General features: G+C 40.1%; 3 protein-coding genes across 5 annotated transcripts; 2 read left to right on the top strand and 1 right to left on the bottom strand.

The window, feature by feature from the left end:
• Window positions 1-1,466: 1,466 nt before the first annotated feature.
• LOC127242464 (cytochrome P450 71AU50-like) lies at window positions 1,467-3,311 on the top strand. Its single transcript, XM_051262018.1, has 2 exons — window positions 1,467-2,446; window positions 2,551-3,311. The coding sequence occupies exons 1-2, from the start codon at window positions 1,586-1,588 to the stop codon at window positions 3,157-3,159; spliced, it is 1,470 nt and encodes a 489-aa protein (XP_051117975.1). The 5' UTR covers window positions 1,467-1,585; the 3' UTR covers window positions 3,160-3,311.
• A 137-nt stretch (window positions 3,312-3,448) lies between these two features.
• LOC127242461 (cytochrome P450 71AU50-like) lies at window positions 3,449-5,765 on the top strand. Its single transcript, XM_051262012.1, has 2 exons — window positions 3,449-4,995; window positions 5,133-5,765. Exons 1-2 carry the CDS (start codon window positions 4,060-4,062, stop codon window positions 5,763-5,765), a joined length of 1,569 nt encoding a protein of 522 aa, XP_051117969.1. The 5' UTR covers window positions 3,449-4,059.
• A 159-nt stretch (window positions 5,766-5,924) lies between these two features.
• LOC127242463 (uncharacterized) lies at window positions 5,925-11,441 on the bottom strand. Of its 3 annotated transcripts, none has more exons than XM_051262015.1 (15): window positions 11,196-11,441; window positions 10,362-10,672; window positions 10,185-10,264; window positions 9,531-9,631; window positions 9,243-9,365; window positions 9,062-9,131; window positions 8,546-8,632; window positions 8,298-8,363; window positions 8,106-8,198; window positions 7,579-7,635; window positions 7,363-7,491; window positions 6,991-7,081; window positions 6,786-6,874; window positions 6,438-6,631; window positions 5,925-6,205 (listed from the first exon to the last, which is right to left on the bottom strand). In XM_051262015.1, exons 2-15 carry the CDS (start codon window positions 10,585-10,587, stop codon window positions 6,130-6,132), a joined length of 1,482 nt encoding a protein of 493 aa, XP_051117972.1. In that variant the 5' UTR covers window positions 10,588-10,672; window positions 11,196-11,441; the 3' UTR covers window positions 5,925-6,129. The 3 variants fall into 3 exon arrangements, with proteins under 3 accessions (XP_051117972.1, XP_051117973.1, XP_051117971.1); XM_051262016.1 differs by having other exon boundaries at window positions 10,362-10,497; window positions 11,168-11,441; XM_051262014.1 differs by having other exon boundaries at window positions 11,168-11,441.
• Between the last annotated feature and the right edge of the window lie 2,399 nt (window positions 11,442-13,840).

The following is a 13,840-nucleotide window of genomic DNA, read 5'->3' on the forward strand; positions in this document are numbered from 1 at the left end:
TCAGTTGAAACCCAAGTCATAAGATACAATTAGAGTTTGTACACTTTTATAATTATGTTAAATATGAAAATTTGTATTAGTAATATAAATATTTTATTTTTGTAAATAAATAATATATTATATTATATTCCTATTTTATTTTTATAGTACCATTTATAAAAAAATTATTTAAATTAACAAATTCATGCAAACCCATTACTGTATTCTATGTTTTTATATTTATATTTCACTATTTTTGGCATTATGCAATTCCATTCCTAAATGACGATTATATAGTATAGTGAAGACTATAATGACAAGAAAATGCACATGACATTGAACATGGGTGTCTGGTTTGACCATCCGTTTAAATATTAAATTAAAATAATTATTTAATATAATATAAATATATATATATATTAATATGATAATTTCAATACATAATAAAATTTTATTTTAATATAAAAATATTTAATTTAGTGATAACCTTTTTAGTGATTTATATATATATATTTATTTATTTATTTATTTATGTAATAATATGATCCAATGCTATATACAAACGAAAAGATTTTCCACCATCAAGTTTCACGAAGGATGTGTTTGTTTAGAGTTTGGATTTTGAGTTAGAATTTAAATAGTAAAAATTTTGAATTTGAATAATTATATGATGTGATATAAATATGTGTTGATGTGATGTTTTGAATGTAAAATTGATTTTTAGTATAATATAAAAAATAAAAAATAGGTGTTTGATTTGATTTTTTGAAAAAAAAAAAAATGAAATGAATAATGTATTTAAATTCTAATTCTCTGGACAAACACACCCGAAGTGAATTTGCAAGTTGTGATTTTCCAAATTATTGATATTTTATAGCTCAAGTTATCATGATGACCGATGCGATTCAATCAACAAAAGTTTATAAAATAAAAATAAAAAATAGTAAATATTAATATAATATATAACATATATTTTAGTAGCATAGGGTATAATTACATATAACAAATATATATACATATATATTATATTATGATCTTAACAAAATACATTTAATTTCAACATAATAATAATTTGATTAATCAACAAATGTGTATATATATATATGTATTTGCAAATTAAATGTGTATATATATATATATGTATTTGCAAATTAAGATGAAATTAAAATATATTTTGCTTATTATCTTATAATGTTTTGAGTTATTTCTAATTTTTATTTTTAAAATAATATTTAATATAATATTGAAAAATAAATAATTTTTTTTTTAGAAATATAAAATTCATACAATAAAAACTGCATAATTTAGTGAATTAAAAATCATTAAAAAACATTTCAAGACTTGAAAAAGCCGTCCATAGTTGACGACTTGCTGCGTACAGAGAATCAATATTCTAAAATTGCGGGTGACCCGACTCCACTCCTGACTTGACTCCACTCCACTCCACTCCTATCCATCTATGATCTATATATACATGCCAAAATCGAAATCGATCAATCCATCGGTCATTCATGCACCAAAGCAAGAATAGCCATCCATCCATCCATATTCGGTCTATAATTTCTCGATCGAATTAGAGGTAGAGCTAGCAAGCTAGCTGGCATTAATGGCGGCTTGGATCTGGGCAGTGCTATCTGCCTTGTTGTTTGTTCGCCTCCTCCAGAAGTTCGTCGGGAAGAGGGGCAAGAAGCAGCCCCCCAGCCCGCGAGGGCTCCCCATAATCGGGCATCTCCATCTGATCGGCAAGAACCCTCCGCGTGCGCTACGGGACCTCGCCGTCAAGCACGGCCCCATCATGGGGATGAGGTTCGGCTCCGTGCCCGTCGTCATCATATCCTCGCCGGCCGCGGCGGAGCTGGTCCTCAAGACCCACGACCTCACCTTCGCCAGCAGGCCGTACCAGGACGCCTTCCACCACCTCAGCTACGGGCAGAAGAACATCGTGTTCTGCCCCTACGGCTCCTACTGGCGCGACATGCGCAAGCTCTGCACCGTGGAGCTGCTGAGCAACCACAGGATCGGGCAGTTCCACGCCACCAGGAAGGCGCGGCTGGTGGGGCTGGTCGACACCCTCAAGAGGGCCGCGGGGAGCCGGGAGAGCGTGAACCTGAGCACGGAGATGGTGAGCGCCATCGGGGATATGAATAGCATGATGATGTTCGGGCGGACGTTCAGGGAGGAGACGGAGTTCCAGGCCGTCATTAAAGAGGCGCTGGAGCTCACCGCCAAGTTCAACGTCGCCGACTACTTCCCGGCGGTGCGGTTCCTTGACCTCCAGGGAATGAACCGGAGGATGAAGAAGCTGCAGGAGATCTTCGACGACGTTCTAGAGAGGATCATAAACGACCACGCCCACAACAACAAGGGGAAGGAGAATGGGGACTTCGTCGACATCATGATGTCCATCATGGAGTCCGGGGAGGCTTCTTTCCAGTTCGACAAGAGCAATATCAAGGCTGTGCTGCTGGTAAACAAACCCCAATTGATTGATTGAGTGACTAAACTAATTAATTAGTTAATTTGTGAATGGTTTATTGAATTCATCATCATCATATGATATGGTATGATCAGGACATGTTGATCGGAGGGATGGACAGCTCGGCAACGGCGACGGAGTGGACTCTGTCGGAGCTGATAAGGCACCCGGAAGCCATGGCGAAGCTGAGGAAGGAGTTGCAGACGATCGCGGGACCGGGGGAGATGGTGGAGGAGTCGCGGCTGGAGAAGCTGGAGTACCTGAACTGCGTGGTGAAGGAGACGCTGAGGCTGCACCCGGTGGCGCCGCTCATGGTCCCCCACGAGTCGATGGAGGACTGCGTCGTGGACGGCTACTACATACCCAAGAAGACGAGGGTGCTGCTCAACGCCTGGGCCATCGGGCGGGACCCCGCCAGGTGGGACCGCCCCGACGAGTTCTCCCCGGAGAGGTTCGTGGGGAGCAAGGTGGACCTCAAGGGCCGGGACTACCACCTGGTGCCCTTCGGGTCGGGCAGGCGGATCTGCCCCGGGATGCACCTGGGGCTCACCATGGTCAGGTTCATGATAGCCCAGCTCGTCCATTTGTTTGACTGGGAGCTCCCCGGCGGCGTCAGGGGCGAGGATTTGGACATGACCGAGAACTTCAGCCTTGTCACCTATAGAGTCAACTCTCTTGAGGCCATCCCCACCCTGCGAGCCTGATCGTCGGTCAACAATTAATTAATTATCATGTCGTGCTTCATAATAATTAATTAATAATTGTTGTTGTATAAGTTGCTTTTCGAACCGTAGCCCTATAGTTTCAGTTTATTTTCATGTAATAATAGAGTATTATTCATACGTTGGTTGGTTCATATTGTAGGATCCTATTCCTGATCTGTCCTGTCGTCATTGCTGGCTTAAAAAATAATCTTAATTGCACTGAGCGGAGAGTTTTTTTTTTTATCTATTGCTCTGAAAAGCAACAACATATCCAGCCAGGACAGGACAGGACAGGAGAGTTTGTTTGTTATGCTGTTCATGAGCAACTGTGTCTGTGGTGGCAGGGAAACTAGATACAACAACAATGCAGTACAGTACAGTACGGGGTAGATCTAGAGAGGGAGCTAGCAGCACTTGAGAAATTCACTCGTACTACAAATTTGTATATAATTCAAATCTAAAAATGGAAAAATGAAAAAGGTGGTACAATGCGAGTGGGTGGGGTGTGGCAAGCGACCACGTACCGACCGACCATCTCGCACAATCCCCAATACTTGAAAATAAAAGAAATACTATAACCCCTGGCCTGGAGTGAGTTGGTGGATTGCATATTTGTGTTTCAAGGCTGTGCCTGTCTGTCTCCCTGTCTCCCTGTCTCTCTTTCCGTTGCCTTGGGAAGAAAATTGATGGATGTGGCCCTCTCTGGAGGCACTTGTACCTACTACGTGGACAGACAGACATACACTATTCAAAGCATGCAATTTGAATTAATTTACATTTTAGAATTACAATAGCGTTCATGTTTCTGTCTACCCACTACGCTGTTCAAAAATTTCCCCGATTCTAAAATCTTTTTCATGTCCCCTACAGACAGCAATTGAGCTTCTTTCACCCGCCACAATGTTCTTCTCTGTAGCCTGGATTTGGGCACCATTATGTGCGCTCACATTATATCTCCACCTTCACAGTCTGCTGGTTAGAAAGAAGAAGAAGAAGAAGAAGAAGCAGCAGTGGCCTCCGAGTCCGAGAGGGGGGCTTCCCATTCTAGGACATCTGCACCTCCTGTTGAGGAAGAATCCCCATCACGTCTTGTGCGATCTTGCTCGGAAACATGGCCCCATCATGGGCCTGCGCTTGGGGTTCGTGCCTGCAGTGGTTGTGTCATCGCCGGCTGCAGCCGAGCTCGTCCTCAGGACGCATGATCGCGTCTTCGCCAACAGGCCCAGTCAGCAGGCCGTCAAATTTGTAGGGTACGGGCAGAGGGGCGTCGTCTTCAGTCCTTACGGGCCGTACCTGCGCAGCATGCGGAAGCTCATAGCGAGCAGCCTCAGGATGAGCCAATCCGGGGCCGGGGCCACGAATACGAATACGAACACGAACAAGATGGAAGCTGAGCTGGGGCTGCTCGTTGAGTCGCTAAAACAGGCCGCCCGCAGGCGAGAGAAGGTGGATCTTGGCATCAGGATATTCAGCCTGACCCGCGATGTCATTTGCCGGATGGTGTTTGGGAGGAAGTCCGTGAGCAATCTGGATGAGGAGGGTTTCAAATTGGTGATATCGGAAGCATTGGAGCTCGCTGCCAAGTTCAACGCCGCAGACTACTATCCCTCCTTCGTTGGCTCGCTGGATCTCCAGAGGATGAACCGTAGGATGAAGCGGCTGATCGACATCTTTGACGGGCTTTTAGAAGGAGTTGTGGAAGACCACGTTCGAATTCGAAAGATGCATCAGGAGCAGGAGCAGGAGCAGGATTTTGTGGATATAATGTTGGGTGTAATGGAGTCTGGAAAGGCTGTGTTTCCATTCGATCGGCGTCACGTCAAGGCCGTGGCGCTGGTAATCTCATCTCATCCAAATCGTGTCTAATTAGTCATTCATATTGCAATCTTCATGGTACAGTACAGTACAGTACGTATCTTTTCTGACAAATAAGAGTACTAAAATGAATGAATGATTTAAACATGGGTTTCTAGGACCTGATGATAGCAGGAACGGATGCTCCAGCGTCGGCGATTGAATGGGGGCTAACAGAGCTCATAAGGCATCCGCAAGCCATGCAGAAGCTTCAAGAAGAGTTGGCATCAGTGGTGGGAATGGGGACGGATGAGAGTAGGGTGAAGGAGTGGCATCTGGACAGACTGGAGTACCTCAACTGCGTGGTGAAGGAAACACTTCGCCTCCACCCGCCGGTGCCGATGCTGGTTCCCCACGAGGCCATGGAAGACTGCGTGCTGGACGGGTTCCACATCCCCAGGAAATCCAGAGTGCTGGTGAACGCCTGGGCTATAGGGCGAGACCCCGATGCGTGGCAAGACCCGGACCCGCTGAGATTCTCCCCGGAGAGGTTTGCCGGTGCAGCAGCAGAGTTCATGGGAGGGGATCACTTCCGGCTGCTGGCATTCGGGTTCGGGAGAAGAAGCTGCCCGGGGATGCAGTTGGGGCTGAGGATGGTGAAGTTGGGGTTGGCCCAGCTGGTGCACTGCTTCCGCTGGGAGCTTCCAGATGGAATGCAGCCCCGTGAGTTGGACATGACCGAGCATTTTGGCATCGGGACTTGTAAAGCAGAGCATCTCATGGCCATCCCTGTTTATCGTTTGCTTAAGTAGCTAGCTAGCTACCTAGTTTATGGTCTGGATTACATTAGATTAGTAGTTTGTGTGCATGTATGTATGTAAGAATGAGGTTGAGTTTAATACGATGCTAGCATGTACATACCGCACATTCATAAAGATACATGGTTATCGAGTTCCTCTGTATAATGTTCGATTTTCACAACTTGCAGCAATCTTATTTTCCAAGAATTATTATCATAATAATAATCTGTACATAAGATCTTCCATTGTTCTTTCATCCAAGAAAGAATTATTATAACCCAACAATCGGAACCAAACTTGTATCTTGAAAGTAACATTACCTCCAAGACCCTCCTTGGACCGCAAAAGCCACGAGAATCGACCTGCTTCGTCTATCTCACGCAACGACTCCCTTTTCAGACAGCATTTCCGCGTGCTGCTCCAAGTACTCCCGGCTGTTCATTTCGGTTAACCTGCACCCGATGTTTAAAAAAATAAAAATAAAGAAATTCCCATTATTAGTTTGTATCAATCGATCATATTAACACACAAGTGCCTGACTGCCTGTGATAATGAACAAAGAATTTCTAACACACCAACAACATGTAAGGTTTGTTCAATTGATAATGTACTATCTTAGCACACTCATGACTCGATCTAACAAGTCTATTTTCATCTAGAATGGGAGCGGAGAAACTTGGTTACCTACTAATGGTGCGATCTTTTGCAAAGCCTAACTCGTTGTCCACACAAAGATCAGAGTCATCTGATTTCCTTGATCTTGAAGAAGTTCTTGGAGCCATCTGCTGTGCATCTGCAATTGTTACAATACGCTCGAAAAGTTCGACTGGGGTCGCCTCCGCAGTGCACAATAATCGAGCTTTATTCTCATACATAACCTATGCATACAACAGGGCAGAGTCTCTGATTGCACTATATAATAAAAGACTCATTGGAACAAATATATTGTAGAATCAAGGATGCAGATCCATTGATTTTATTGATATATATGCATATATAACTCAAAACAGAAATCAAGTGCAAAGGACGAACATCAACCAAGGTGACAAACCGATATGCTGCAGTCCGGTTGGAGAGACCAAACACAGGCACACCGTCCAATGCCAATGTATGAAATTTTTCTAGTCAAACAAACACCAACAAACACAGCTTATTGTGTAGTAAAGAAAGATGGGTAGATATTTCTATATAGGTAAATGTGCACGCCATTCTAGCAGTTTAAATACAAAAGACATACTAAATAACCCGAGATAGTCTGCAGCTCCAATAGGTCTATCGCACAATTCATCGAATGGAAAATATGCACATCCATTGGCACCCAACGGAACCTAAAGCAGAAGGGATCGAAGATAGGATCATTCAAAATCAAGTTAGAATCCAAAACTTAATCATACCATCACTAGTGAAATTTTGGGTTTGTTTACTTGCCTGTGTGTGCTTTTATTGTTTTTTACTGTTCAATCTTTCAATTTACTTCAAAAATATCATATTCAAACACCTATTTTTCATTCAAAAATTACATCCAACAGCTACTATACTTTCATATATATATATATAAAAAACACACACACACACACAACATACCCTTGGTGATAACTTAGTGATATACCTTCAATTTTCTTCCCATAACAACTTCCACCTCTTGAGGAACTGCAACGCGTTCCCCAATTAATTGTTGGAACTTTTGCTTCAGAAGGGTAGATAAATGTTTGCCAACAAAGTAGAAACCTTGCTCGGCCTGAATACAGAGAGATTCAATCACTGAAGGTAATAACTTGTTAACAATGGTGTGAAAACTAAACTGTAGAGGGAATGGGAAACTAACCGATGTCAATTTCCGGTAGTCTACGGATGAACCTATTTCATGAACTACACATCTTTCCTGCATCATAATAAATTTTTTAATGTGCTAATAAAACTCAAGAGTATCTAGAAGAAAAATGGCAAAAAAAATGCACCAATGACTACACCTCTTGTCCACTTTAAACACACAATGATTCAAACTAAATTACTATCTTTAAATATTTCCCATTTTGCATAATAAGCACACACCCTTAAACATGCAAGTAGCCCTGTTGTATGTAATATAAGTGCAATTAACTTTAAATGCTATGGGATAGATTTTGTTTCTTTAAAAGATGTAAAGCGGTTATCGGCATTTTTTTTTTTACAAGGGGTAAGAAACATATGAATTTCATAAGGTGTAAATTGAACCCAAACATATAACTCAAGTGTCTTTCCACCGACTAAAAACTAAGAATAGAGTTCTTTCAGATGACAAATTCACAACCAAAAATTTCACTACCGGCATTTTGTCAAGGAAGTTGTACTGAGGTGTAGAGATACACCTACCTTTAGGGTAGCAATGAATGGAAGAAATAAATCCCTTTGAAGCCCCCCTTCATAAAGATTGTTGGGAGCCCTGTTTGAAGTCGCAACAAGTATCTGTTACATGTAAAATACTGATTATATTATTAACTCAGGGGTCTGGAAATGGGCGTATTCATGATTGCTATATGGGGAAATGAACAGCATGTAACTTACGGTTCCATTGCTAAATAAGTGTCCAAATAGACGATTCAGAATTAAGGCATCCGCGACATCATTCACCTAGAGAATAAGGATGATAAAAATATAATCCAGCAGAGTAATAAACTTAACCACTTGCTTAGTTGACATGGTTAGTCATAAAAATATTAAAGAGAGATCATCAAAAGCTTCTAGGCAGAAGGTTTAGATCATAATCAACAAAAAAAACAATAAAGAAACAATAACAGTGAGGAATGCCATACCATGAACTCATCGAGACATAATAAGAGAGATTCATCTGATATTTCTCCGGCTACGACCTCCAATGGATCTGACAAACCCTTGTGTCTCTGCCATTTAATATAGTGCAACATCAAACTCCATTTATTAAGGCCAGGAAACTAATTAAGAAGCAGCTTGAAAGGATAAATTGGTGACTCCCACTTTTTTCAAAAATCATTACATTTAAAGTCTTCTTTGAAGGAGTAAAGTAATTGATTATAAACTAAAAAATAAGCAAACTTAACCGATATCAAATGATTCCTCAAGGTTCCTTTATTTCTTTTTCTAGTAAGAATTTCGTTTTGCGGATAGCTGTATACTAAATATAAGCTTGTGAATATCAGCAATATAAGAAAAATAAAAAGATCAATGAGAACCAAAGAAAAATTGATATAGGTCTTGGATTAGTTTCATGGCATTGCAATTTGCATCCATAAGAACTTGCCTAACAGTAGCTGGCAGAAGCAAGTTGGAATGCCCAAGGAGAGCAGCCATACCTGTAATCGACTGTGTACATTTAGCATGAAGTCATGGAAATGAATTCGCTTCTTCCTCCAGTTAGAAGGTCTGGGAAGACATAGATGACATGTGAGAAGGAACAAAAGAAAAGGCACTGACGTCATTATGGATGAAGCCATTTCAAATATTACAATAGGTCAAGTAAAAGATGAATCTTACAGCTGTTCATAAAACAAGTCCATCAACATAGTCTTGCCAGTGCCCACTCCTCCGTAAAGGTACAATCCCTTCACAGGAGCATAAGAAGTTTGGGGTATGAAACGGGACCATAGCCAGCGACTCCTACATGTACACACACACACGCAAAAAATGCATAACAATATAGTATGGAAACACACTAAATAGATCATTAAAAGTTAAGTTTACAGCAATTAAAAGAGAGGACACAACGTGTTAGTAAAAGTCAATTCATTACTACCCAAAGACAGAGATCCAACTTATATTTACCGCCCAGCTTTTTCTGAGGCAGCATATCGATCCAACCGGCAAACATCTGCTTTTTCTATAAGCTCGTCATATAATCTTTGAAGCTCTCCCAATGTACCCACCTGACAATCCATAACACACAATTATCTTTGTCAAAAACTAGCAACCTGAGGTGCTGATACAAGACAGACTAACACGTAGCAATAACAAATTAATCAACTTTAAAAAGTTTATTTATCACCCAAGCATATCTTAAAAACCTGTCCTAGTTAATCACCTAGCATTACCCTCTTTAAAGCATCACACCCATCAAAACATGTTCTCAGTTTCTTTACTAAGCCAACCCTAGATTTGAGTTGTAGCAACATACTTCCAAAGTTTGCTAAATGACCATCTTATTTAAAAATTGAATATGATTGGAAATGTACATTCATATTTCACAAGCCACCTAATATGCGGGCAGAATCTTTTTCTCAAGCCTTGTGTGTGAAACACAATCTTATAAAAATGGGTGACAGGAAAATTTGATCATGGATCAAGTAGTCACAAATATATGTAAAAGTTTAAATGACTACAATGCCGAGACATTTAAGCTGGTGACAAAAAAAGATACATCATTCAATTTCTATTTATACACGAAAACAATAGAATAGTACAACCAAGAAAACAGCCAACCTGACAGGCGTCTCCTTCCAATAGTTCCCCAGCAGCAATCCTTCGCTCATATTCCATGAGAGGCCCTCCACCAACCAGTTCTGCCATCAATAAATGCACACAAATGAGCATAAGAAAACTTTTGCTTCCACATATAAATAACAACTAAAAAATTGGACACTTCAGAAAAAACCACACCTCCACTAGAAACTTTCGCTGCATCATTTGAAATAACTCTTTGGGTCATTCGCCACGGATGTTGTTGACACCGACAAATGTCAAAACTTCTGTATGGGCCATAAGTTAAACATTGATGCATAATGAGCCGAACATTCTGCGTTTCCACATAACGCCCATGAATAGCAGTTCCCCCATTCCCCAAATTTGGCCTCAATAGCCTCACACCCCGAATAACTATCCTCATTTCTAATACAAGATTCCTCAAATAATGAGGCAGCTACTTATGATCTACTACAAATTATTTGACACTTGCAAAGAGCAGAAACAATCTGCAACAAACAAAAGCACTCATGAGGAATAGTATATATCAATGGGTAAGACTTAAGAACAAATTTGGGAAATATTTCCACTTACGTTGAATAGAACAAAGTCTTCAAACATACACTCAACTCTCATAAAGAACTTTTATTCTAAATAAATTTGACAAATCAACATTAACCCCCAAGCAACTATTTTTATAACTTAAATGAGTACAAGCTGCCTAAAATTGCACGTGAATTACAATCTAGAACATTGTTCAACACAACAAAAGACTCCATAAACAAAACAGCAAACCATACACAAAAGGAATTGAAAAAAGCACCAGCGATAGTACTTTTTACAGCCTTAAATTCAAAAAACAAAGTTCCAGAATCCCCGGAGTTGGAAAACAATCGGATAAAGATAAAACCAAAAAACAGAAACAAAATAGAGTCAACAAGCAAAGTTGAATAATGGGGCAGCACAAAACAAACCCCAAATTTTGGGAAACAACTGAATCTTACACAAATCGAAGCAGGATTCCTTATTCACCTCCCAATCGATTGAATTAAACGGCAACAGTCTGCATCAATGATCAACTCGGAATCCTCAGTACTGTATGAAATCGCACAGAATTCACCGGAAAGGAGCGATTGAGAAAGCCCAGAAGACAACAATTGAATCCACTACAGTAGGTGGGTGTTCGATGAATTTAAAATTTTCGAAAATAGCGAAAATAAACCAAAGGAAAGCCTGCCTTCGATCTGGGGGTTTGTCCAATTATTAAATTCACAACGAAAAAACAAAAAAAAAAAAAAAAAAAAAGCGATAGTCAAAGTGATTGATTATTGCTCACAAGAATAAACCAACGTGACAAAAGGGCTTAGTGAATTACAATATTGTCCACAGTGAGACCGGTTTTTGTGTCAACTTCTTGAGGGCAAAATGTGAAGTTAGAAATTAAGGTTGGGCCTTGTTGGAATCGAATGAATATCCAAATAGATCTGGTCCATCTGGATGTATTATTTATTTAGTTTTTTATAATGTAGAAACCACATCTGCTAATGTGCTTTTGATAAATTTTGGTGAAATCTAATAGCATGCAAAAACTCGACAAGGCATTACTATTTCTTTATTAATTATTCATTTGTATCAATAATGACATAATTTAACAAATTAGTTGATTAATTAATCCCTTCATTCCTTAAGAAATTATTATTAAAATTACAAATACTTTACGATTTATAATATATTACACAAATCTCATTATCTTATATTTATATTACATAATGCTAATTTGTAGTCATTTCTATTTTATTTCTACTACGTATGAATATAATACTAATATACTTTAAACTTCATACAAAAAGCGGATTTCTAATTAATAGATGAATGAAGTATTTATCTAAAAGAATTATAATATTAGGCAATAAAAAGTATAAAATTGTAAGATTAATCAACAAATTGTGTTAATTGTGTAAATATTAGGTTAGCTCCTTGTCATATAGAGCTATTGATAGCTTGATCTAAATGTGTGGGGAATTGATAGCATAAAATTAAATGCAATTAATATTTATATTATATATTGTTACGTAGTAAAAATAATAATAATAATAAAAATAAGGATAGCAGGATCTTAAAGGAAGTTAGACACAAAGTCGGGTGGAAAAGGAGAAAAATTTGCGCTCAGGTCGGTTGGTCCTCGGTCGGTTGGTCAAGTCGGTTGGTCCTCGGTCGGATCGGCAGGTCGAAAGGTCTGCGGTTGGATAGGCAGGTCGGTTGGTCCTCGGTCGATTGGTTCGCAGGTCGGAAGGTCCGCAGGTCGGATAGTCAGCAAGTCGGATCAATAAGTCGGATGGTTTGCATTCGGTTGGTTCGTAGTCGGTTGGTCCGTCATCCGTTGAGTCGGTCAATACGGAGTTTGGACCAAGCCAAGGTCTGTTAATTAGTCGCCTAATTGAGTGAACAGTAGTTCAGTCGCTTGATGAGGCGACCAAAGAGTCGTTTGGTCTAGCGACCAGTTGGTCTCTGGAATGATCGGTCGGGCCAGTTGAGTTCTGGAACTGGTGGAAGCGTTTGGCGAGACGGTGTAAGACACGTGTTAGTGAAGGAGGAATTAGTGGGCGGTTGCTGTAACCAACCAGGCGACGGTTCTGAAACGTTTTCTTGAAGGAATATTTAAGGATGCAGAGTTTTTATTTTCAATCATCTTCAATCGATATCAAATTCAAGAGAATTGCTTTTGGGGATCACCAATTTATTTTCCAGTCTGTAGTTTTATTTTTCTATTTTATTTATGTATCCTAATATTGTTTAGAGATTCCTAATCTCATGCACTAATTATATCAAATTCGAAGATAATTTTCTATTTTCGGATTTTACTTTTTTATTGTTGAAAAAATACATCAACAAATTGGCGACCACAGTGGGAGAAAGGCAAGATTGCTGATCCTACATCAACAGAGAATTTCATACGACTGAGGTCTGGCCGAATCATCAGAAAGATCAATATGGCAGACTCACAACCTCAATCATCATCAGCACCGGTGGGAGAAAATATTTCACCACCTGTCATGCCAAATCCAAGAGAGATTCCCCAACCACCTACCGATTGGTTGTCTTATGTTCAACAATTGAACAATCAGCAAACTTTGGTTATGCAAAACATGTTTCGTGAACAACAAAATCTAATGCAGAATATGTTGGATCAGGCATTCTCCAGATTCACCCTACACTGAAACATGCGTCCAGCCTTGTCACCTTCTCGTTTTCAGGTGACTTTTCCAGGATCAATGTTTGCAGGGCCATCGTACGTTGATAGTACGTTTCCAAGCGTCACAACTTTCAACCGAACAGATATGGGGAAGACTCATCTAACTTTCCCAGATAATGTTCCTTTTGGACCAAGAGTTGATAATACTCAGCCAAAAATCGTAAGGGAAGAGAGATTGGGAAGACAGGCTCATAATCTCATCCCAGACGAGCCAACCGTCCCCAGAGAAGAAAGATTGGGAGATCAGATTCATAATCCCATCCCAACCGAGCCAGCCTTCTCTAGGGAAGATTCTGTTCCACTCAGGATAGATCTAGCGGATATCGCTCAAGTTTTGCGGGTGCATTTCGGAATGAACCCGCAAACAGTGAACCGACCAGCGTATCAAAGGCCATTTCCAGAAAGAATCGTCAATGAGTATCCT

Source organism: Andrographis paniculata, unplaced genomic scaffold (genome assembly GCF_009805555.1).
Source record: "Andrographis paniculata isolate CXL003 unplaced genomic scaffold, ASM980555v1 Contig86END, whole genome shotgun sequence".
NCBI classification, from domain to species: domain Eukaryota; kingdom Viridiplantae; phylum Streptophyta; class Magnoliopsida; order Lamiales; family Acanthaceae; genus Andrographis; species Andrographis paniculata.